The sequence below is a fragment of the Schistocerca serialis genome, chromosome 9 (genome assembly GCF_023864345.2).
Source record: "Schistocerca serialis cubense isolate TAMUIC-IGC-003099 chromosome 9, iqSchSeri2.2, whole genome shotgun sequence".
NCBI lineage: Eukaryota > Metazoa > Arthropoda > Insecta > Orthoptera > Acrididae > Schistocerca > Schistocerca serialis.
The window spans coordinates 499,170,930-499,195,979 of NC_064646.1; the positions used below are offsets into that span (position 1 = coordinate 499,170,930).

General features: G+C 41.9%; 1 protein-coding gene across 1 annotated transcript in view; it reads left to right on the plus strand.

Moving 5' to 3' along the window:
• The first annotated feature begins 433 nt into the window (after nt 1–433).
• Nucleotides 434–25,050, plus strand: part of LOC126419741 (ankyrin-3-like) — a 126,470-nt gene continuing 101,853 nt past the window's right edge. Inside the window, exons 1-2 of the mRNA XM_050086918.1 lie at nt 434–593; nt 13,821–14,417. Coding sequence (XP_049942875.1) covers nt 499–593; nt 13,821–14,417 — 692 coding nt within the window. The 5' untranslated portion in view covers nt 434–498. The remainder of the gene's footprint in view (nt 594–13,820; nt 14,418–25,050) is intronic.

Sequence of the window (25,050 nt, forward strand, 5' to 3'; positions counted from 1 at the left end):
TGACGCCATGTTCCAGAGTCATCCTCAATGGAACCCACCCAGGAGGTTATGGAGACCACAGCCATGGACCTGGGCGCTCTTCTGGACGCAGGGGACGGCGCAGTCGTCACACTGGTGGCGGGCGGCACCCGTCTCGTGGCGCACAGGGCCGTGTTGGCCGATAGAAGTCCCGTGTTTGGCGGCATGTTTCGCCACGACACACTGGAAGCCAGCACCGGTGAGGTCGCAGTCCCGGACGTGGAGGGCCCGGTGCTGCGCCAGCTGGTCGCCTACCTCTACACCCTCCAGGCCCCTCAGCTGCCCAGCCTGGCCTACAAGCTGCTGGCAGCTGCTGATAAATACGGCGTGTCGGCCCTGAAGGCTCGGTGCGAGCAGCACGTGGCTGCTCAGCTGTCGGTCGAGACTGCGGCGGCAACAGCTGTTCTGGCGATCAGGCACTCCTGCAGCAGCCTCAGGCAGGCCGCCGTTAACTTCATAAAGGCCAATGCAGTGCAGGTAATGACCACACAGGGCTGGATTGACGCAGTCCGCACTCAGCCTGAAGACGTGGTCATACTGAGTCAGCTGCTCGCGAGTCCTCCAGCAGAAAGCAGGTAAGCTTCTGACGAGCCATTTGTCTGGTTTGCACATTTCTAAGTGTTTTTGTATTTCCGAGTCAATAATTATACTTAGTGTACGGGTATTTTAGAGCAGAGACACATCTCACAGTTTTTGGTGCTGTGGTCTTTTTCCTAATTAATGTAGAGCAATGAAATTTTGGGAACAGATTTGTGTAGGTAACATATATAACTGATTAATATCACAGGTTAATGTAAGCGCCAGATTTTGCATTGAAAATGTGATATTCATGCACATCAATAAGTTGTGTAACCGCCAGAATGTTGAATGCAAGCATGCAAGTTTTAAAGTATTGTCTTACGCAGGCACCAGATGCCAATTTGCGTGATGGAGTTCCATGCCTGTTTCACTTGGCCAGTCAATACAGGGACAGTTAGTGATGTTTGTGGATGATGCTGTATTTGTCATCTGATGATGTCCTATATATGCCCAATTCGAGACAGCTAGGTAATTGAGCACATCAAGACAACATGTCGACACACTGTAGAGCATACTGTATTACACCACCTGTTGTGTGGACGAGCATTATCCAGTTGGAAAACACCTCCTGGAATGCTTTTCATGAATGGCAGCATAACAGGTCGATTCAAAAGACTGTCTCACATTTTCAGACAGGGTGCGTGGGGTAGCGACAACATTGCTCCTGCTCTCACAGGAAGTTGCATCCAAGATCATAACTCTAGTTGTAGATCCAATGTGCCTAGCATGCAGACAGGTTGGTTGCAGGCCGTCAACTGGCCTCCTCCTAACCAACATACCACCATCACGGGCACTGAGCAAGACCAGCGACCTTCACCCAGCTATCTTATAATCTCCCAGTTGACACCACTGAAATCGCAAATGACGGTGGTCTGTGGCCAGTGGAACCACGCTACAGGGCGTCGGGCTAGGAGCTGTCCTCGGTGTAAACGATTTCTAACCTTAGGTTTCGTCATTGTTATGCCAACTGCTGATCAACTTATTACTGCAGATGCAGTATGATAATAGCATCTTTGTCCCAATGAAGTCGCCCCGTCCAATCTCAAAGGTAACTAACGCTCACAATCGCTAGAGCACGTATTTAAAGCAAACCTGATTTGCATCCTCATAGCGAGGCTACTAGCGCCACTCTTACGCGAATGGCACGAAATCTGAATAGACACGATCTTTCAGATGTAGAAACACTCCTACCAACTCCTTCTAGGAGCTGTAATTTTTTCTCCACCAGTGTACGTGATCAGATAATGAGAAATCATTAACTTTGCTCCATTCATATATTAATAATTACAGCCATTAGGAGTTGAATGTTTTTAGACGGATTTGTACCTCAAAGTACATGTAGCAAGAACAACTCATAATGCTTATTTTGCCCTGGGCAGCACCAGATCGTGTGTCGAAGTGTGTAGATGTGGCCACAAAACGGACGGTCTACTGACAGGCATAGTCCACTTAGTGGTGCAGTTACGACTGTGCAAGTGTGCAGAAAACAGCAGGTCATAATGTTTGCGACGTGTTTCTACAAAGACAGAGAAATAGAGAAAAAACAATCAATACGCTGATGTGTGTATGTAATATAGTAAACATTATATAAGTATACCCCACCTATGTAGGTGGGCTCAAGTTGCATTTCTAAACAGCAATCATTCTTTTTCATTGCATATTCGGAATCTGCGCCAAAAAATACTTGTAGTTAAGCAAACCACTGTTTGCAACACATGGCAGATGACCTGTAATAGTCGAATATCAAGTGTTCCAGTCTCAGCAATGAAGAACCGACATATTTGATTCTACATTTCATTTACGATGTAAATGCAAGCCTTAGTGTCTTATAAGTCGCTATTTATGTTCGAAATTTATTTTAGAGCTGCAAATTTGACTGTGCAGCGCAATGCGGTTCACCATTTCTGTGTCTTGCTACAAACTACGTCTAGCGTGATCCAGGGACGATGAGGATGTAGCAGTATTGTTTTACCACCAGTATGCTCCATTTCAGTGAGTCTCCTAGGCTCTCACGATTTGGGTGCTTGATTTTCGTATCAGTGGCACGTATGTATGCCACTATCATATCAATGACATTTTACCTTATTACGGTGGTTGTGGTTTGTATTCTGCCGGTAGCTCTGTGGTGGTAAGTGCGAGAGTAACCACTTCCCACATCAGTATTACAGATTTGCATGTTGCGTGTCTCTCATTTGTTTTCTTGCTAGATGTATGTAACACAAATATAGTTTCCATAACACAGTAACCGTACTGTTTCTAGTCGAAGGAGTTGAGTTAGGTATAGATTTTAAGAAGTATTCTAGGACCCAAGAAGTGTGTGGTTCCCAATCAAAACACCTTAATAGAGGAATTCCAGGGTGACGACGGAAATCAAGCATTCCGATGGTTTGCAGAGTCACCAAGGCCATAGGAAATTTCATAATATATTACCATACAGCCAATGTCTAGGCGTATTATTTGAACTTTGCAAATTCATTTGCAACGCTCTAGCATTGTGTGAACGTCAACATTAACCATTACAAAAGAAGACATAGAATCAAGTACATTGGTTCTTGAGTGAAAAAGTAAGCACACTTGATATTTGTGTATTGCACACATGGGAAACAACAGTTTGGTAAAGCATTCGCATTTTTTGGAGTAGAACTCGAATTTGCAGTGAAAAGGGTGATTCGTGTTTGAAAATACGAAGTTGGCCCCACCAACCAGGTGAGGTTCGGAGGTGGCCAGTTGTAACACAGAAAGATGTCGCCGTTCCTAATATTGACTTTTCACCTAGAGCATGTATTTCGTACGATGCCTCATTTTCGATATATTTAATTGTGTTAAGTTAAAATAAACGCCCAGTATATGAACACGTACCAGTACCTGCCCCCAATCAGCGATTATCTTAGAGGTTGCAAACATTAACTTTTATCTTCTGCTCTGTGGCACCAATTACAGCTTTCACTCCTTTCAACGTGTAATCACTATTTGATGAGTGTTTACGGAACTGGAATTTGTCCACTGCCATACATGCTCACGATTTTCATTGAGATTGACTCCTTCATTCACAAGAAAATCTTCTAGTCACAATTGAGTAAATATGGTCACCCTGAATACAGTAGTGAAATGGAATTTTATATTTCATCGGACTCACAACGTCTGATTAGTTGTCAGGTGTAAATCTATGTACAGATCGTGTTTGCTCATTATAGGTTTTCCTCTCACAAACATCCGACTTTACAGTCAGATGACATTTAACATTCAGCTATTCAGTGAGAGGCCCCATGGTCAATATGAACTAAATTTGTTTAGCAAGAAATGTTTCAGTTTCTTGGATGAAAATTAAAGTGCTGCAGTTTTTATTGGAATAACTTCTTTGAATCACAAATTCTGTGCACTTTATTTACCTAAATTTCCTTCGCCTGTCTGTTCGACAGGTGCTGCCCCCCCCCCCCCCCTGGCTATTATGTGTGCCTCCTACAACCTGGTTCCTAGCACATGAGCTACAGGCACCATTTGATTGAAACAGTACCACAATAAGTACTTTCAAAGGTTTTTGCTGCTTCCATGTGATTGTTGTTGCTGTTGTTGTGCATCCCAACTGTTCTGTACATATGTTCTAGTATAACTCTAGCATAACTGATGGCATTGTATCTGCAATTCATGTGTACTTTCTTTTATTGTTTGTTATTGTAAGCTAAGGAACTCAGCCTCAATCTTATCAATTTACACACTGCCTCCCCTGAGTTATTCGTCTTAGTAGCCCAGCTATTGTCATTGGCAGTGTGTGTTATGTTGTTTGTGTGGAGGTCATCCAGCAGCGATGCATATAGTAATAATCTGCCCTCTGGCCTCCAAGTGGACAGAGTTTGTCACACCCTCCCTGTCTCTGCTCAGCGCGCCGGCCTCTGCAGACGGCAGTCCGCGCCCCGGAAGTGGGACACAGGGAGACCGCGGCCACACCCCTGCCGCTGCTGCGCCGCCCACAGCTGCCTGCACCACTTCCCCACCAGATGACTCTGCCGTCTCTCGCCTGCGGTGAGTTCCGCCTCTACACACAGTGACTAGTGGAGGCATCAACCAAGTGTTGTGTGCAAGGACATCGAATGGCGCTGTAGTGCATATGTGCTAACACAGAGGTTGTAGTTATCAGGAGAAGTTATTCCTGATATAAATTATGGTGCCGACTAGCCATCGATGAAAGTAATTCTTTACATCCCTCTCTGGGTTGACCGTATCAGTTATATTTAGTTTAGGACAGATGATTTCATTCACTGCATTTATAAGATGTAATAAAACAAAATCCTTTTCCACAAATACTATACTGACGTGTCGGATGCGATTTCTTCATTCGCTGATGGCTCTCTATCTGAGAATTAATCGTTTAGCAAATAGGTGAGACAGAGGGCGCTGATGCATTGAAACTCCTCCAATCTTCCATTTGATGTGAATAAATAGAAATCAAGTCGTTGGTGATCCTCAAACAGAAATAGTGAAGGAATCGCAAGCACGATAAAACAATCAAAATAATATGCAGCAGAATAAGTATATAGCGTGTTCTGGAGTGTGTTTTCAGATTTTGTATATTTATCTTTAAGTGACTTTTCGGAGAATACTTAACACATAACTTATGCCCTCCTGGGCTTCGAAGCGTGTCTTGCTCACCTCAACACGCGACCACGCCTGGCACAAACCTATGATCTCTATTCTATTGTGGCGGTGCGTAAGTTCGTAGCGTTTTTCCATAGGTTAATTAAACACAATATAAAATACGCTTTAGTCATCACTAACGTGTTCTCCTTCACTAAGTGCAACAGTCTTCCAACACTGGGGCAACTTTTCGATCACGTGGTTTTGAGGCGAAGAACTCGTTGAGCCAACTTCCGAGGACATGTTCATCCGGAAAAGAAGCTCCTTGAAGATTTTTCGATAGAGAGCGCAGAAGATGAAAGTATCGGGACGCGAGATCAGGTGTGTACGACATCTGCAAAACGTCTCAGTTGTTGGCAATAAATATCAATAGTGGTGGTTACACCTCGGGTAAGCAGTTCCTAGTACATAACACTGTCGCTGTTCCTTCAGAAGATAACATTACCTTTTGTGAATGAGAGCAGGTGTTTGTACGGGGAGTTGCTGCTTTGTTTGCACTCAAACATTCCTTTCTTTTTCTTACGTTAGCATAAAGACACCATCTCTCGTCCTTAGTAGCGATGCAGGATAGGAGAGGTTCTTCATGAACTAATTGATAACGATCAAGCAGATATGCATATATGCCCAGTCACTGACTTTTGTGATATTGCCTTAGAACGTGCAGTACACATACACCCGATTCTTGAACCTTCTCCACTGCACGCACATGTCGCACGATTGTGTAACGATCTCAGTTTGTCATAATTGCCATTTGTAGAGTACACTCACGTGGATCATCGTGGATTAATGCGTTTAACGATCATCATTAAACACCGGAGGACTACGTGAACGTGGAGTCATTAATATAAAAACGATCCTCCTTTAAAACCAGAAAACTATTTTCTAGCCGTGCACTGTCCAGTGGAATTATCCCCATACACGTCAAAAGTGTTTTGGGCTGCCTCACCTGCTGTCAATCCTCTATGGGACTCAAACAGGAGAATATGTCGGAAATGTACCGATTTCTTCTCTTGGCAATTTCTAGCTTCAACAGCTCCACTTGTCATCTACAAATCACAGAATGACACTACGTGAACTCAAATATTCACAATAAGTAAACACGACAGTCGATGGATAAAACCAGAATACCATCATGAAAAACAAAAGCGCTATGAAATTACGCACCAACATGATAATACCACATTTGTTTTCGATACATGAGAATCAGACGTTCACCACAGGCTATGTGGCAGTAACTGGGGGAACGAAGTATTTAAAGGATGGTGGGTTACCCTACTACGAGAGATGTAGGATAGAAACTCTGGTGGTAATGTTTCGGTATCAGCTGTGGAAACATCAGGCTCAATGTAGGGTTCACATAGTCAGGCGTGCTCAGAAGGCGTAATGGATAAGGTGACTGCTCGAAATAATCAGAGAAGTCGGGTTGTGGCTGTAGTTGAGTGGAGGTATGTGCAACAGCGACACCTCGCCAGTCGTAAGGAATACACGGCAGCTCTAAGAATACTGCAGGTATCTTGAGTACAGTTCTGTTTATTTTTCCAGTAAGATATGTGTGATAAATAAGGCTACAAAATTTTGCAAGAGAGACATGTACTCGTACGTGTTGGACAGAATTACACTGAAGATCAATCGCTGACGTTACACACTACAGCTACACGACTACTCTGCAATTCACAATTAAGTACCTGCCAGAGAGTTCATCGAATCACTTCAACATACTTCTCTACCGTTTCACTCTCTAACAATGTGCAGGTGAAACGAACACTTTAAACTTTAAGTGCGAGCTCTGATTTCCCATGATTTATGATGATCGTTTGTCACTATGTAGGTGGGCGCCAATAAAATTGTTTCATAGTCTCGGAAGACAAAGGGACAAAACAGACACCAACAGAACAGATAACGGGCACTCTAATATATACCTTATAAGTGAATCCAGAGTCAACTAGCACATCTTCGTAGGCGAAAGAACGACAGCATAGTATTCGCTATAACCAAAGAAGAACTGTCAGAGATGGACGTCTTAAAAAACTAAACAGTGAGCATTGTAGGAGTACCCTTTGCAATTATTTGAGTAGCCATTGGCGACAAATTGCGGTCAGTTTACATTTATATATGACGAAATATTAGCCGAAATAAGAGATTTTATTGACGGACTAGCCGTGTTAATAGCAAGGAACAAAAGTGGATCAGTGCAGTAATATTGTAGACAGATAACATTACTCAATGTCGATTTCCAGTGCTGAGATTCTCATTAAATAACGGATTAAAATCAATTCAGAAGACGATCTACGCAACAACTCAGTACAACTAGAGTTAGGTGCACGTCGGATGTGTTGGTAGACTAAGCAAGCATATTTTATCTCTCAGCTCAATCTACAAATCTCAACTAACTATAAATTTCATGGGCTATGACATCGTGTTTTTTGAGTCACCAGTCTGATACGCCACGAATTCCTCTCTTGGATCATCTTTTCATCTAGCAGTAGCATTTGCAACCTACGTCCTCAATTATTTGCTGGATGTATTGCTATCTCTGTCTTCCTCTTTAGTTTTTAACCTCTAACATTCCCTCAAATACCATGGAAGTTATTCCTGATGTCTTAACAGATGCCCTATCATCCTGTCCCTTCTTCTTATCAGTGTGTTCCACATGTTCCTTTCCTCTCCGGTTCTGCACAGAACCTCCTCATCCCTTACCTTACCAGTCCACCTAATTTTCAACATCCGTCTGTAGTACAACATCTCAAATGCTTCGATTCTCTTCTGTTTTCCGTTTCCCCACAGTCCATCATGTATATTGAGGTGAAACACGATTTTGTATTGACACTGTGAACAAATGAAGTTTAAAGCATGGATAGCAAACATACAACATTGTGTGGATGAAGCGTACAGAATCAATGTTAATGGACAGCTTAAGATAACTTTAACAATTAAAAACACTGTATTCGACGGGGCTGGCTGCTGTCAGCTACATTACACGCTTATACAGTCAGCCTTAGACGAGCAGGAACAACAATAATCTGTTAAAACTTATTAAACTGGACTTAAGTCAATGAACTTAGTAGATTAAAATATTTACTATATTTTAAGGTAAGAAATTCACTTTCCTATATATTCCAATTTGAGCATCTGTTACAAAACAGTAGAAGGGCTATACACTTGTGTGCATTCTCTTGCTAGAAGGATCTTAATGCTTGTAGACAAAGCATCTCCAGAGGACGTAATTACTGTAATAGTTTCGCTTATTCCTGATGTCTTCTGTGGCACCCGAAGAAAATGTGAGTGTCATCATCTTTACTTCCGCATTCACATGAAGAAGATTTAACCATGTTCTGGTAGTGCAGTTGTGGCGGAGTGACCCGTGACTGAAGCGAATTCGTGCCAATGTTACTATAAACTGAGGTGACAAAGGTCACGGAATAGCGATATGCACATACACAGATGGCGATAGTATCACGTACACGAGGTACAAAAGGGCAGTGCACTGGCGAAGCTGTTATTTGCACTTAGTGATTCATGTGGAAAAGTTTCGTATGTGATTGTGGCCTCACGACGCAAATTAACAGACTTTGAATATGCAAAGGTCTTTGGAGGTAGACGCATGGAAATCGATAGGGAATCCAGTATTCCGAGATCCGGAGTGTCAAGTGTGTGCGGAGAATGCCACATTTCAGGCATTGCCTCTCACTACGGACAGCGCAGTGGTCGACGGCCTTCGCTTAGACACGGAGAGCAGCGGCATTTGTGTAGTGTTGTCAGTGTTACCAGACAAGTAACACGGCGTAATATAAGCGCAGAAATCGATATGGGACGTACGACCAAATTATCTGTTAGGACAGTGCGGCGAGATTTGGCGTCAATGTGCTACGGCAATAGACGACCGACGCGAGTGCCTTTGCTAACAGCACATCACCTGCAGTGCCTCTCTCGTGACCGTATCGGTTGGACCATAGACGACTGAAAAACCAGCTACTTGGAGACCATCTGCAGCCATTCATGGACTTCATGTTCCAAGAAAACGATGGATTTTGTGTGGATAACAATGCGCCACGAGACTGGGCCACAATAGTTAGCGATAGGTTTGAATGTACATCCTGGAGAATTTGAGCGCCCTACATGAATCCCATGCAAAATTTATGAGACATACTCAGGAGGTCAGTTCGTACACAAATTCCTGCACCGGCAACACTTTCGCCGTTGCGGACGGCTCCAGAGGCAGATTGGTTCAATATTTCTGGAGGGGCCTTCCAACGACGTGTTGAATCTTTCCCATGTCGAGCTGCTGCACTATGCCGGGCAAAAGGACACGGTATTTGGAGGTATCGCACGTCTTTTGTCACCTCAGAGCAAAGTTTCTGCTGTATCTGCGATATTGGTACTTGGGACGTGATGGGAGGTTAGCTAACACTGTGGCACAGCGTCTTTCTCCAATGTCGTAAAACCATTGGATATTTTCACTGAATATAATTATTATGTTGTGAAGAAGGTTGTTTGGTGGCACTTTATCGTATTTCGCAGCAGCGGTGTAAAGAACTTTCCTGGCCTGCTTGTCTACATTTTCGTTTCTCTTAATTCTATTGTGCACCTTGAGGCGTAATATGATGGTCGTCCTATTTATGCGGGAAATCTCTCTGCGTTGCTTCTATAATGCGAAATACTAGATACTTTTCAGTACATTGGCATAGTAACATTTTAACAGCATCATTTCTGAACGTGAGTCTGATAAAATTATATGATAGCGGAACAAGCACTGGTAGCATTTACATCTGTAAAATATCTGGGAGTATGCGTGTGGAACGATTTGAAGTGGATTGATCATATAAAATTAATTGTTGGCAAGACGGGTACCAGGTTGAGAGTCATTGGGAGAGTCCTTAGAAAATGTAGTCCATCAACAAAGGAGGTGGCTTACAAAACACCCGTTCGACCTATACTTGAGTATTGCTCCATCAGTGTGGAAACCGTACCAGGTCGGGTTGACGGAGGAGATAGAGAAGATCCAAAGCAGAGCGGCGCGTTTGGTCATAGGGCTATTTGGTAAGTGTGATAGCGTTACGGAGATGTTTAGCAAACTCAAGTGGCAGACTCTGCAAGATAAGCGCTCTGCATCGTGGTGTAGCTTTCTGTCCAGGTTTCGAGAGGGTGCGATTCTGGATGAGGTATCGAATATATTGCTTCCCCCTACTTATACCTCATGAGGAGATCACAAAAGTAAAATTAGAGAGATTCGAGCGCCCACGGAGGCTTTCCGGCAGTCGTTCTTCCCGCGAACCATACGCGACTGGAACAGAAAAGGGAGGTAATGACAGTGGCACGTAAAGTGCCATCCGCCACACACCGTTGGGTGGCTTGCGGGGTATAAATGTAGATATAGAAAATTGATTTTTTTTTCTTCTTGTACCACTTTGGAGTACTTAAATCCGTCTAAAATCGCTTTGAGTTTTGCAGGAAGTGTATATTCAACTTCAGGGTGCTTGAATTTGCCTCCGCGATTAGCCTTGCCATCTACAAATGCACTTCCTGCCCCTCTTCCTTTTTTTTTTTTTTTTAGACTCATCCGCATAGATCTGTAATGAGGATCGTCCAGGTGCCTGTTTGCTAGCTAAAACTTTCTCACTCAGTGTACCTTGGCAGAAAAGAAATTGCGTCTTGATATTCAGCTTCAGTAAGGTGTTAGTCTAGGGCGTGCTGAAACAGCTTATACTTTGCGAAGTGGCGACGTATTTGCGGAAGGACGGAGCACCGAACCAAAATTCTGCTAAACGTGGTAGTTTATTCTTCATTCAATACCTGCCTGGATAGCACTTTAATATCTGTTATCAAATTTTTATTTAAGAAGTGAAAACGATTCAGGAGTATTCTGATGATGAAGAATTTGACAGTGATGAAACGTTATTAGACCTACGCTGAAAAAACATTTACTTCCATTTGAGAGGCGTTAGTTGGAATCGATTTGAATGTTCTGATAGCTTCACAGTAACACATAATTTTTGTAGTCTATTCTGCGTTGCTGAACTGTAACAGTTGCTTCCGCAATCCATGTAAGGTATTATTAGCTCACTATATACGCTAATGAAGATTCTTGAGTGTGCTTCCCAAAGAACTCCTGTCACAGCGCGAGGGATATTCCTGGCACCTTCAGATTTGTTAATTATGTGATTAATGTGATGTCATGATGTTAACTTATGATGTTAACTTAAGTACTTGACCACTCTTTAGACTGGGAATATAAAGGGTCCTAACATTACAATTTTTGTTAGGTTAAGCCTGTGTCTCGTATATAGGCACACAGCTGATTTATCAGGCAATATGTCGAGGCAGTTCTCATTGAGCCATTCACTGAACAATATCACAGCGTTATCCATCTGCTGCCGACACTCAGGAAAACTATCGATACGAGTATAAACATGAAAATCATCTGCATACTGCACGCATCTATATCCCGCACTTGGGTGGAACACTAAATGCAGGTCTGATGTAATTAGACTAAACAGTCTTCCCTATCATTTTTCTATTGTGTGTTAACGAGACATAGGAATGGATGAAGGAACTGTATGATGGAGAGCACTGAGGCATTTTATGTATTTGTAAGACGCGAACAGTCTTAATTTCTGGGCTGTAGATTTGGTTGGTCCATATTTTATTCAAAATATTCAATAAACGAATTCATCCATTCTACGACATGTGTTGGAGCAATCAGTCACTCGGTCCAGGCCTCATAGTCCTTCTGCATGCTACTGCTCTAGGCGTTTCCAACAGGGAGAAGTTCCCATTTAGTTGATGTTCCATCTGACGCTCCACCATCAGCATGCTTTTACCTTTTCTGATCCGCTTGGGGTCAAGTTGCATAAAATGTTTCCAAAAAGGATTTTAGATGTTGCCTGTAGTTTTCCTACCGCTGCATTAATACACCTTAATCTCTAGGTTTTTTTCCAAACGATAGTCATGGATCATTGAGTAGGTGTGCTATTACATAAATGTCGCCAGGTTCACTTTTTTTTATTTTTGTGTAGATTGTTCGGCCTATGATTAAAATACACAAAATTTTCCTCTGTGCCTTGTCGTCTGTTGTTTTGAGTGTATCTCTCCCCTCGTTAGCTACCGTCTCATGTTCTTCATCGCACCAGACCGGAGGTGGCCTGGGAGAGGCACATAAGGACGTGTTTTCTGGGGTTGAGTCTTCCGCTGGCCTTTCAGTATTATGTAGTATGGTGGCATAATCCACACTCAGACTCTCACTCTCTTTAAAGTCTTCGATCTTCTCCATCAACAATTCCCCATTTTCTGCACACTTTGCTTATATTGCATTTGTCAGCTATAATATCTCACTTGGCAGAGTTATAGAGTGAATTTATTGTTCAGTTGCTTTGAACTAAAGAATTTGCTTCATTTTATTCCTGATGACATGGAACGCAGGTAGGTGGTAAGTTTCTGCAATACGAAACTGCTGAGCTCATCAGTCCCTTGGCTTAAACATTGCTCAATCTAACTGAAACTAACTTACGCCAACACACAAACCCATGCCCAAGGGGGACTCGAACCTCAGATAGCAAGGAAGTGAGTATCATAATGTACGTGTGGTGAATTAGACTCATTGTAATGAGGCTGTCACACACGAAGGACATGAGGTGTTTATCAGTAAATACATGAGCAGTGTCAGAACTATAGACTTCAGGAGCTCTATTGTGAATAGTAATCTCGCGAAGCACATGAATCATAAATTTACTTTAAAAAACTGCAGGATTTGCTGTTGCCTTTAGACAGATGGCAGCCACAAGAAATTGAGATAGGTGTGTGATTTTGTATGTGGGGGGGGGGGGGGGAGAAGGGGGAGGGGTGTTGGTGTGGTTCTGTGTATATGTCTATGAGTATGTGTGTGCACCTGAGAGTGTTTGATACTGCTTGTGGATATCATGCAAGCACTCTTCCAACAAGTTTGTACATGAGTATATGCCAACAAATATGTTTGTGCGCACGGATAAATGAGTAATCTACTGCTATTGCTGTATTTGAAGTATATCGATTAAATTGTTTCCTGTTAAACATTAACTGACTCTGTTACTGTATTTGAAGTATATCGATTAAATTGTTTCCTGTTAAACATTAACTGACTGTTGATGTGGATGTTTTGAAAAGTTTGCAAATAACATATCTGAAGACATGTGTAGTTTTGAGTGCCACGTTTGTGTGTATTAAAAAGGGGGTTGCTGCACATAGAGGAGTCTTATACCTTCATAAGACATCTGTTTCTGCGGAAGACAATGACTGTACAATAGCAGCATCCTGAGGTCTAAGCCCCAAATGTCAGGAATCAATGTGACAACATATGATGACTAAATGTTGGAGAGATGGAATGTAGGAATTTTTAATTGATGAGGGCTTTAGGAGTTTGATATCACTGTACATCTGTTCTTTAGTAAATGGAGACTGTCCCACTGTTTTGTAACATAAATGGAGAAAATTGCAAATTAGTTAGTGGTCGTTGGACAGATCCACTTTTGGGACTGGTCTCATCTCAGGTTCTTCTGGAGTATTCTTAATCAGAAGCATGTACTTGGAGAAATATGTGACAGTTTGCCATTTTTGCACAGGAGTCTTCCTGAAAAGGAGAAGAACAGCAGGCTGATTCAGGCAGCGAAGGAGGATGCAGTCGATGAGCTGCAGACGCTGCTGGCAGCTGGTGCGGACGTCAGGGTGAGGGACGAGGGCGAGAGGAGGTGGACCGCCCTCCACTGGGCAGCAGAAAATGGACACGAGAAGACAGCGAGGTGCCTGGTGGAGGGTGGAGCAGAGGTGGAAGCCACGAGCATCAACTTTCAGGAGACGCCCCTGCACAGGGCTGCATACCGTGGCCACGAGGCTGTGGCGCGGCTGCTGCTGGAGGCAGGGGTGGAGGTTGATGCCAGGAACAAAACGCAGAGCACGCCCCTGCACCTGGCTGCATATCATGGCCACGAGGCTGTGGTGCGACTGCTGCTGGCGGCCACTCCTTACCACAACGCCAGGAATCAGTGGGGGCAAACGCCGCTGCACTCTGCGGCTCTGAACGGCCACACAGAAGTGGCAGCTGCACTGCTCGAGGCAGGGGCCGACCGCTGGGCTAGGAATAACGAGGGGAAAACACCACTGGACCTCGCCAGGCAGAACAACCACCAGCAGCTGATAGACATACTAAAGCTAGCAGTCTGACAGACATCCTTGGAGTAAAACGAAAAGAGCTCCATTCTATGCCTTTTCTTCATCATTAAAATATAGAATATGATTAATTTAAAGCTGCGATCATTCACCGTTTCTGTACTTCCACTTCAGGTGAAAACATTGTACCTCTGTTCACGTGTGTGGCTTTTGCTTCTAGTGAGCCCTCCAATAGATGTTTATTACATCATCTTATTCCAATTTTGAATCATGGCACACATTTTTAATGTCCTGCAGGATTTTTCCAAAATTATAAACAATATTGGAATATTAAACTCCTCTCAAATGCGAAAACATGTTCCAATGTTCAACACTGTCATGGACCTAGGAACAAATATTTAGCTGAAATTCTGAAGTGCTTTAGTCGAGAAAACCTCCACAATACTATACTTAGTAATCTACCTGTTATATTATTACTCTACTACACACCAATAAGTAGTAAATGAAATTAAGAATAAGTTTTATAATGAAACCATTAAAAATTAGAGACATGTTGAAATAGGAGCTAATGGTAAGTAACACAACGTTCAGTTCTCAAGACAGGTAAAACTGTTAACAGATTAAAGACACTCAGTTCATTTGCAGATAGCACCTTTTCCATTCTACAACACTTTCTTTGCACCATTGACAAGGGATGGCTTAACTTCTGCCTATAAATAATTATAAAAATATACACAGTTTTACTCACAATTAAACTTTCTAACTGAAGAATTGACAATATATCCGAAATTGGCTCAATATACTATGCAGTATTTAAATATATAGAACACAAAATGTTTGCAAATACTGCACAGTTCGTATACTCATCTCTAACAAGAACAGAACATTAGAAAAATGGAGCAAACTGCTTATTACATTGGAGTATCTGGTTTTAAAACGGATTTTCGGTCGGTAGTTATGTGCAGTGACTCATGTTTTCCTAGGTGCATTATCCAGTAGGTAGAACACATCCCTAACTTGTAAGTACGCAAGTGTCATCATAACTAGAGAGACAATGAGAGATATCTACGAGGTTATACTGAAAACAAATGTCTGGGAAATTTTTATTCTATTTTCAAGATTAACTGACGTGTTTCCTGTCATGCATGTCACTAGGCCGACTTTCCAAGTCCGCTGACACAAGCTACTGCTCGCTGCAACTAAATTGTAGCATGTGACACGGCTTGGTGTGGCGTAACTATCTCAGCGTACAGCGAGACTCTCAGAAAACTGCCCACATGTGGACCATCCTCTCCTTCTGCACGACAACGCTATATCACACAAGAGTGAGCGCTGCATATATGCAACTATCCGATGCCTCGACATCACTGTGTTTGACAGCCCTCCATACAGTTCCGACATGGCCCCATCCTACTTTAAGGTGTACCCAAAACCTAAAAAACACCTTCGAGGACTTCACCACAAGTTTGATATTGTTGGAGAGGTGCAGGTTGCGGCTTCTTCAACAATCATTCTATAGCTACAGTATCAAAATACAGGTCTCTCTTGTCAAAAATCTGTTCGTCGCCTGGGTGATTATATTTCGAAATAAATATGCATACATGGAGAGTAAAGATGTACAATGGTAATAAAATTTGCTTTATTTAAAATCTATAAGAGTTTTCAAACAAACGAAAAATTCGGAGGAATTATTTTTCATCACACCTTCGTAAAAACAAATCCACGAAGATGTAATCTTCCTCTTGTGAAAACAACAAAAATCGGAATATCCCCTGTTACTAAGAAACAGTAGTTATTCCAGCATCTGATTACAGAAAAGTAGTTGATAGAATATGGTTTCTGACAAGTGAAACTAGTGCAGATTTTACCCTACCCAGATAACAGCCACGTACTGCTCTATAGTTTGAATCTGTTTTCTTGTCGGACCCAGCACGGAAATTATACCTGTGTCTCCTGTGGAGTAGTCTGTGTCTGTACTTGCAGTGTGACACCATTAGCAGTAGTCACGTGACATTAGTTCTGAACCCAAACTGAATTTACTCATGTGTCTGCAGTACATGTGTTTGCTAGCTATTGTGTTTAATTGCAATAGCGTGTCAGTTGCAATATTCACACCAAGTTATCTGCTTATCTGAAATATAGTTATTTGTTTACCGCTATAATACTGCAGTTATAAGACGTGATGTGGATCTCCAATCACTCTCCACAGAGTACTGCAGCAGATTTTCCCTTCTCACACATTTCCCTTCTGTCGATCTTCAGTGCATTTCCCTCAGGCCAGTGTCATGCCGGTGGAGCTTCTGCAGTGGTCGTCATGCAACCCACCAAATGGTTCAAATGGCTCTGAGCACTATGGGACTCAACTGCTGAGGTCATTAGTCCCCTAGAACTTAGAACTAGTTAAACCTAACTAACCTAAGGACATCACAAACATCCATGCCCGAGGCAGGATTCGAACCTGCGACCGTAGAGGTCTTGCGGTTCCAGACTGCAGCGCCTTTAACCGCACGGCCACTTCGGCCGGCGTGCAACCCACCACTCAGAGACATTGCCGACAGCGCCCTCACTGACCAAGCTTGCAGTCTGCTGAACTACGGCTCTCAAGAACTGAAGAAATGAACGACAGATTAGTTTTGGTAATCCAGCCAGAAATCTAAACACTTTGCATGAGCCCTATTCCCATTTGAATGGGTAAAAACACATATTCCTAAATCTTAAGACACAAAGGAAAGAATTATATAGCTGCCAGGGTGCATTGATTAAATCACTGCGGAAAGTTTAAAATTTCTGCTAGACTGGTATATGAACCCGAGTCTTCTGTTTAATGGGCATATGTCCTTACCAATGCATCATCGAGACGCAATGATAATAGCAACTGCAGAGACTACTCTAGCACATGTCCCATCAGATTTAAATTCTCAACATATACCACACACTACTTTTGTTGTGCGCATTATCCTCATTACTTGCGGCATTTCGCAAATTCCAATAAGAATTCCAGTGTGGTGTGCACCTGCATTAAAGTGATCGTTGGGAATCCTCACGTTAATTACATATGTGGTGTGTTATTTTCTATGACAATGGGGATAAGAGGCAAAGGGCACTACATCATTAGTGTGTGGATAAGTTGAGAATTTTTGTCTGACAGTGAGCATGCTAGGCTAGTCTCTGTAGTTGACAAGACCACAGTGTGCAGATGGTGCAGTGTTCAGCATATCTGTCTAGTTTGAATCCAGGTCTAGCATATATTTTCATCTTTCCCCTCTGAATGAAGTCTCAAACGAACACTGCACATTGATTAAATCATAATGGTTGCAGGATCAAAATGGTGTCTGTTCATTTGGACGCAACCGAAAGATCAGACATCACATAGATATTTTCAAATATGGTAGTACATATAAAAATAAATTTCCGATTTATCAAAATAAACAATAAAACAATATGATCAGCAGACTCCACTGCCGCTGACTTCCATGTACTAGCCACAGTCTATGAGCTATGATTTAATAGCGAAGTCATGTAACACTGTTTGAGACTGTCATAAACGAAGTGAACCTCAACTGATTATGCACTAAGGGTGTATTTTTTTGGCAGTAAAAACGGCTGAAGTACTGATTAGTGGAGCAGTACAAATGTTCAAATGTGTGTGAAATCTTATGGGACTTAACTGCTAAGGTCATCAGTCCCTAAGCTTACACGCTACTTAACCTAAATTCTCACAAACATACACACCCATGCCCGAGGGAGGACTCGAACCTCCGCCGGGACCAGCCACACAGTCGATGACTGCAGCGCCTTACACCGCTCGGCTAATCCTGGGCGGCGGAGCAGTACAGCCAATAATGAATGAATGCATATACAAAAAATTAAACTATCTTCTTAATGTTGTCATTTTTCGTCATCGAACTACAACCGTCCAAAGAACTGAAGTTTCATTTCAGGATGAAGACATATTGTTAACTTCAAACAAAGAGAGGACGATATACTATATTACACAGCACATAAAATATAGCACACATCAGGCAGAATTCTACAACAGACTTGAGAATTACAAATATAACAGTACACGAAATGAAGTTCTTTATTTTGGTTCATACAGCAAGAAAATAAGTCTGCTTAAGTTTCAGTTACTTTAATTGAATAAATTGTTGATATACTTATTAACGGAAATGATACAGTTTCAATAACTTTCAGCAAAAGTTACTGTGTAATAATTGTTCTGAGTATTTATAAAAGTTGAGCCATTCCATACCGATGCCAGCAACAGCAGTTGTAGACAAGGAGGCTTTCATACATCAGAATCTCGATACAGCTGCACCACTAATGTGCTTCACTGAGGGCGTCACCAACTGCAGACTCAAACCACGATGACCAGATTTCAGTTGAAAATTTGAAAATTATTTCAAATTTGCGTAAACAAAATCTGAGTCATCTACACTTAAGCAGAGTACTGTTGATCTGTCGCTAGGACAGAAAATGTAAATTAGGTGTCCATTAATATTCACTGAATGATTATCCCCTAAAGAAAAACCTAATGAGTTTCAAAAACATCGATCAAGCAAAGTGCACTTTGCATTCTCCACACATTTAATTAGTAAAGAAATGGCTCAACACATACAAGTGCATGCAGCATTTCATGTTTCCAAGAAGCATTGGAATAAAAAAGTCATTAGCAAAAGTACGACCTTACGGGGTACCAAATGAGATTTGATATTGGATTTTAGATTATTTTGTAGACGTGACACGGCATGTTACCTTGGACGTGGAGTCACTAGTAGAAGTAGAGGTAACTGCGAGCATGCTACAGGGAAGAATGTTGCGACCTTTGCTGTTTATGTTGTGCCGGCCGCGGTGGTCTCGCGGTTCTAGGCGCGCAGTCCGGAACCGCGCGACTGCTACGGTCGCAGGTTCGAATCCTGCCTCGGGCATGGATGTGTGTGATGTCCTTAGGTTAGTTAGGTTTAAGTAGTTCTAAGTTCTAGGGGACTTATGACCACAGCTGTTGAGTCCCATAGTGCTCAGAGCCATTTTTTTTGTTTATGTTGTGTTAATGAGCTGGCACGACAAAATACATAATCTAATATTTTGCGATTGACACAGTTATACAGAAAGAAGTGTTCTGTGACAAAAAACTTTACAAGAACTATTCACACCATTTAAGCGTTAAGTGTTGTGAAGAATTTTTCAGTTGGCTTTAAATGGTCATAATTGTAAAACAGTGCACTTCAAAACATGCAAAACATAGTATCCTTTGATTTCAATATCAGTGATGTAAAACTGGAATCGTGCAACTCATACAGGTACCTGGCGGCAGCAGTTTGTAGGGATATGAGCATAATGTTTGCGTGCGCTTAGTCGTAGGTAAAGCAGGTGGTAGACCTTGGTTCATCAGTACGACACCAGGGTAAATGCAATCAGTCAACGAAGAAGATCGCTTCCAAATCACTTGTTCAATCAATAATAGAATATTGTCCTTCAGTGTTTGATTCATAGCACTTTCAGCTAAGAGGTGATATAAAATGTGTGCAAGATGGGCAGCACGAATGGATACAGTTTGGACAGAGCCATGGTAAAGCATCACAGAAATTCTCAAAAATAGGAAGTGGCAGACGTCTTAACATAGACGACCCCGACCCCGTAGAAGCATACATGTACGCTGCAGAAACTGGTGTTACTTTAGGAACACAGGAAAATACCACAGCACTCCACACAAGGGATAGCAGGGGTAAGGTCGAACTTATCACAGTGTGCGCAGTGCCCAGTGAATGGTCGCTCTTCCCTCGGTTCCACTATGAAGTGGAAATATAGGCTACTGTGATGAGAAACAGCATCTACTACGCAGTTCAGTGGTTTGCAGAGAATGGATGTTAATGTAGAAACGTTCAGAAACCAATCACACACCGGTGTGTGCCCCATAACAATTTTGATTGATATCTTTCACGACTGGGGCAGTACGTATTGTATTCATATGGACCATAGCTTCCCTTACATTATTCCAGAGGTCTCCGCACTGATAAAGTAAGTAGTCAGCGGAAACGTTGCTTATTTAACCTTCAGCACCAGTTCCCTATTTTTTATCGAACTGGGTTCTAATGAAATGTTGTCTTTCTCCCAAAAGTCCCATTTAAATCCCAGCACAGTTACCCCTTCGTCTACACAATGCCATCACATTAAGATCACAACGACGGCTACAGGCACAGATTGCAAATATTGCGGCAGTGCCCTAGAATAGGTTGCAGCAGTCTCTTGATACAGTTTCAAAGAATCTCCCAACAAATGTAAGTCTCTCGTGCTGCTTGGATGGTGACGATTAAAGTAACTGATAGTCTGACATCAACTTGCATATCCGCAATACTGCCTTGATATTATTCGTTATGAAAATCAGAAAAGTACTGAGTGAAGCTATATTGAAAAATAGAAATAAGTGGTTATAGAAGATTTTTCTGCAAAGTGTTGTGACGTATGGGACAGAAGTGACAATGACAAGGAGAATATGGAAATGGTCTATGCAATGTAAATTGTGTGTTCGACAAGATGTTGTTAAAGCTTCAATAAAACGTCGTCTATAAAATGAAGACGCTATACGAATAATGGAATTGGATTTAACGTTGGTACTGTGGATGTATAGGGAAGAACTGTAGTGGCATGGCTGTGTGAAACGTGTCAATGACATCATTGGCACCGTGGTGTGGCTTAAGTTTCCACTACTTTTGCGAACACGTCTGCTCCCTGGTTTAGGGTGTCGAAGATCTGCACAAAAATTAGCTGAAGTATTCCTCTCTCAGAAATGCGCAATGTTGGATGTTGGTCTGCTGTAAGTTGGTTGTACACGTCACACTTAGAGTCAGTAACTGAAGTAAGCTCGTTAAAATATATGTACTTTTTCATACCCCCAAATCCTGTCTCCAAGTCATATTAAACAATAAGTATGTTTATTTAATTCACTCAATCTGAGGACACAGACAAACAGCCACTGTCCATATCGAAGGAATGACTTACTGGGTAGAAACGCACTAAAGCTGGTCTCAATAGTACAGTTTTACCTGACAGTATGACAAAGCTGTTGTGTTCCTTACTTCATACTTTAGTAACACAATTTTCGACTCTCAATAAAATGATCCATACCGCAAATTTATGATTATTCCCGCTTAGGTAGTCTTGCATCAGAGCGTTGCTCAAGAAACTACATTTCTGAGCATTTTGCTAGTGCTTTACTCAGCAACCGTCGTCGTGTACACAGTGGGGTACAGCGATCATGTCTTGCTACCTGAAACAAAGTGCAGCATTAAGCAGTAACTGCTGCCCTCCCATAACAGGAACTTCCCCCTTTTGACCAATCGAAAGCACTCAGTTAATAAGTCTTTTTTCAACGGTTGACCATTGTTCATATAATTGTCTGTGGTGTTCCAATTCCTCTTTATTTTTACACAGCTATGTTGCAATGACTTTATATCGACGCGCGTCAAGAAACTATCGCGCGAAAACGAATTTCCACAATACATTAAGTGTCAGTTCTGAATGGTCATTTAGCATGAGCATTTATCTATCCAGTGAAGACAATTTTAGAATTCTGTCAAATTATTGTCTGTAAGGAAACCAGACATATTCTGAACAGCAGTGTCTGAAGGAGTAAAGTGTAGATATTATCTGCCTGAGCTCTTTTATAAAACTGTGATGCACTAACTGTGTATGTGATGCACTAACTGATTACACGACATGCCTGTAAATACTTAATATACATACAGTTCCAAGATAAATTCCTCAGATACACTCCTCAATCAGTGCACCACCATGCTCTGGCAGATTCGTGTACGCTGAAAATTGATTTTACTTAATAATACACATTAGCTATGCTGCTGAAGTATGGCCTTAGGACATTCTGGTTAGTACAAGCCGTTCCTTAGACCATTTGACAATAAGGAGTATAGCTACAACACATCCGCTATAAGTATAATGAGTATAGGTACAATACTTCTGCTATAGGTTTACAGTGGCATGTTAGTGCCCAAGATATGTGTTCTTCAGGAAGAGGGGAAGTTCAGAGTGTTATATACATTTACGTATCTTGGAACCCCTGATGTTAAGAACTTGTGAATAAGATCGTGGGATATTATTATTTGAAAGTGCCTGGTACATACATCATAGTACTAACATGTGAATACGAATACTGAAGTATCAATTTCTAATATTAATTATGCAAGGAGGCCAATGAAACTTACTTTATTCGAAAGGTACTTTGCCACAGACGTGCACAAAGAAAAGAACCATGTCTGTATGTAGTAGTTAACAGCGGCATTACGAAGTAGATGCTTTCATATTCGTAGCTCAGGTGATAACTTCACTATCATGGATCAAAATTCCAATATGTGTTCTAAAACTGAAGTGCTACCAACTTCTGCCCTGTGTCCCGTTCAGCGTCATGCTAAAAATTACACGAAAGTAACAACTGCCACGGCGATGATGTTGTCAGCAGCAGAAATCGAAATGTCGTTGTAACAAAGTTTGTAAAAAACGTTGTATAATGGTGTCGTTATTTCGCTTATTTTTTTGTATGAGTTACTTTGTGGTCATTTGCCGCCATTACCAGATAATCTCAAGCTCTTAATTTTTAATTTCTTAATTTTTAGTAGCTACAACTTCCATGTTCCCTTAATATGAGGAAACCATGTTTGCTCTATGCTGTGTCTAGAAGGATAACGATAAGGGATCAGAGCAAAAGATGCAGAGCTAGACAGACGCAGTTTTTGCGTAGAGAAAGTAATAGGAATGTTGACATTCATAATAATAATGCAACAGTTTTATTGAATGATATATTTAAATATCCACTGAAGGGAATGGCGCATAATTTTGCCAGTTACAGCTGTGGTTTTATGAATTTACAATGCGGATTCTGCAAAGCAAAACGTTTCACATCAGAGGTTACTATACGTGACACAACAGAATTCACATTATGTTATCGTAAGGGAAAAATTAATTTGCCGGCGTTAACACACTTTTTTTTTCCCGAAGCGCTTTATCGAGGATCCGGGAATTCAAGAAAAATCGATTATTTCAATACAGAAGTTCTGAGAACTAAATTTCGGACACAGTTTTTCGTAGAGAGTATCACTTTAAGAGACACGATATTCTTTATCATTGATCAGGAACAATGACTTCTACATATGGTCGTTCACAACATTATGAAGAGTTATACAGCGTGGGGCAAACAAAAGTGGCCCGGATGAGTGTATACTACAGGACGTGTATGTAGGCATATATCCACACCCTGTGACGCACACACCACGTGTACACCCGTCACGTGATCCACACCTGTTCAGAGCGTAGTGCGAACTGTGTTAGTAATAGTGGAGCAGTGAAAAGGGGACGATGGTACTAACTGTGGAGCAGTAGGAAAATTACATGACAGCCAAGTCGAAATGACGTAGTCAGTTGTGTGCTGAGAAGTTGAATGGTTTCAAAGTGCCAGCAGAGTGTCCCGTGAAACGCTTAGTGCGAAAATGGCATCACACAGGATCTGTATTGATCAAGTCAAAAAATATAAAATAACAATAAATGGCTTGGGTATGGATTTTTCCTTCCTGTCTGATGAAGACTGATTTCACCCGAGTGATTGTGTCAACTCACAGAATCACAGGTTCTGGGGGGGAGAATAGTCCACATAACTTCCACAAAATACACTGCATGATCGGAAGGTTGGGATTTGGTGTGGAGTGCTTGCACGCTGAATGATTGGTCCTTTCTTGTTTCATCAGACGTTGACTCCGGCGCATTACGTTGCCAACATTTTGTCACCATTTGTGGCAGAATTAACGGAGGAGGAAAAGACCTACAGCTACTTCCAACAAGATGGAGCAGCTGCCCATACCGTTGGCCGAAGCTTGGAGCACATTTGCACAAGCTTCACGCCTGATAGACATTAGCAGAGGCGAGTCTGGTCGCGGCGCTAGCTGGCCACGTAGGCCACCTGATCTGTCAGTGTGCGATTACTTTGTGTGGGAAGCCCTCAAGTGTTCGATGTGTCCCAACAACCCTCACAACCGTCAAGAACTGCAGAAGAACGTTTCGGATGAGACTGCAACAATTCCAGAACTCCAGCCTCCACCCGCCTTCAGTATCTTGCTGAACAGGCCTCAGAAGTGCCAAGAGATGAATGGTGGTCACTTTCAACATCTGCTATAGTCATCTTAGTACTGCCTTTCCTTTGTTGTGTTTCTTCGTACCCGAAACTCTGTTCTCCGCGCCACTTTTATTTGCTTCACCCTGTATTTCTACACTGTTGTTCGCAGTAGACTGCATGAACAATCAAATCGATCGTGCTATACTGGTATCGATGTAATGCATAAAATTGCTATTGAATTAGGACATGCGTTCTTTCACTTCTACGGAAGATTGTGGCAGAATCGAGAATGAAAATAGAAAAATATGTAGGGCTGTTAAGGTTAACAAAAACTGAGACCTCCGCCGTTACAGTGATATCGTATTTCTTTCGAATGGTGGCTCACAATCAACCGTGGTAAAAGCAGCGGACACTTTAATTTGAACTACATATGTTTAAAAAAACTGTGTAAAACAACAACTTAGCGCCTAACATAAATAATTTCGCAGTAGTAACAATTTATTTCTGATTAATGGAGTAATTTTTGTATGTAATATATTTTGTCACTATTTTGTAAATATTTTCTTATG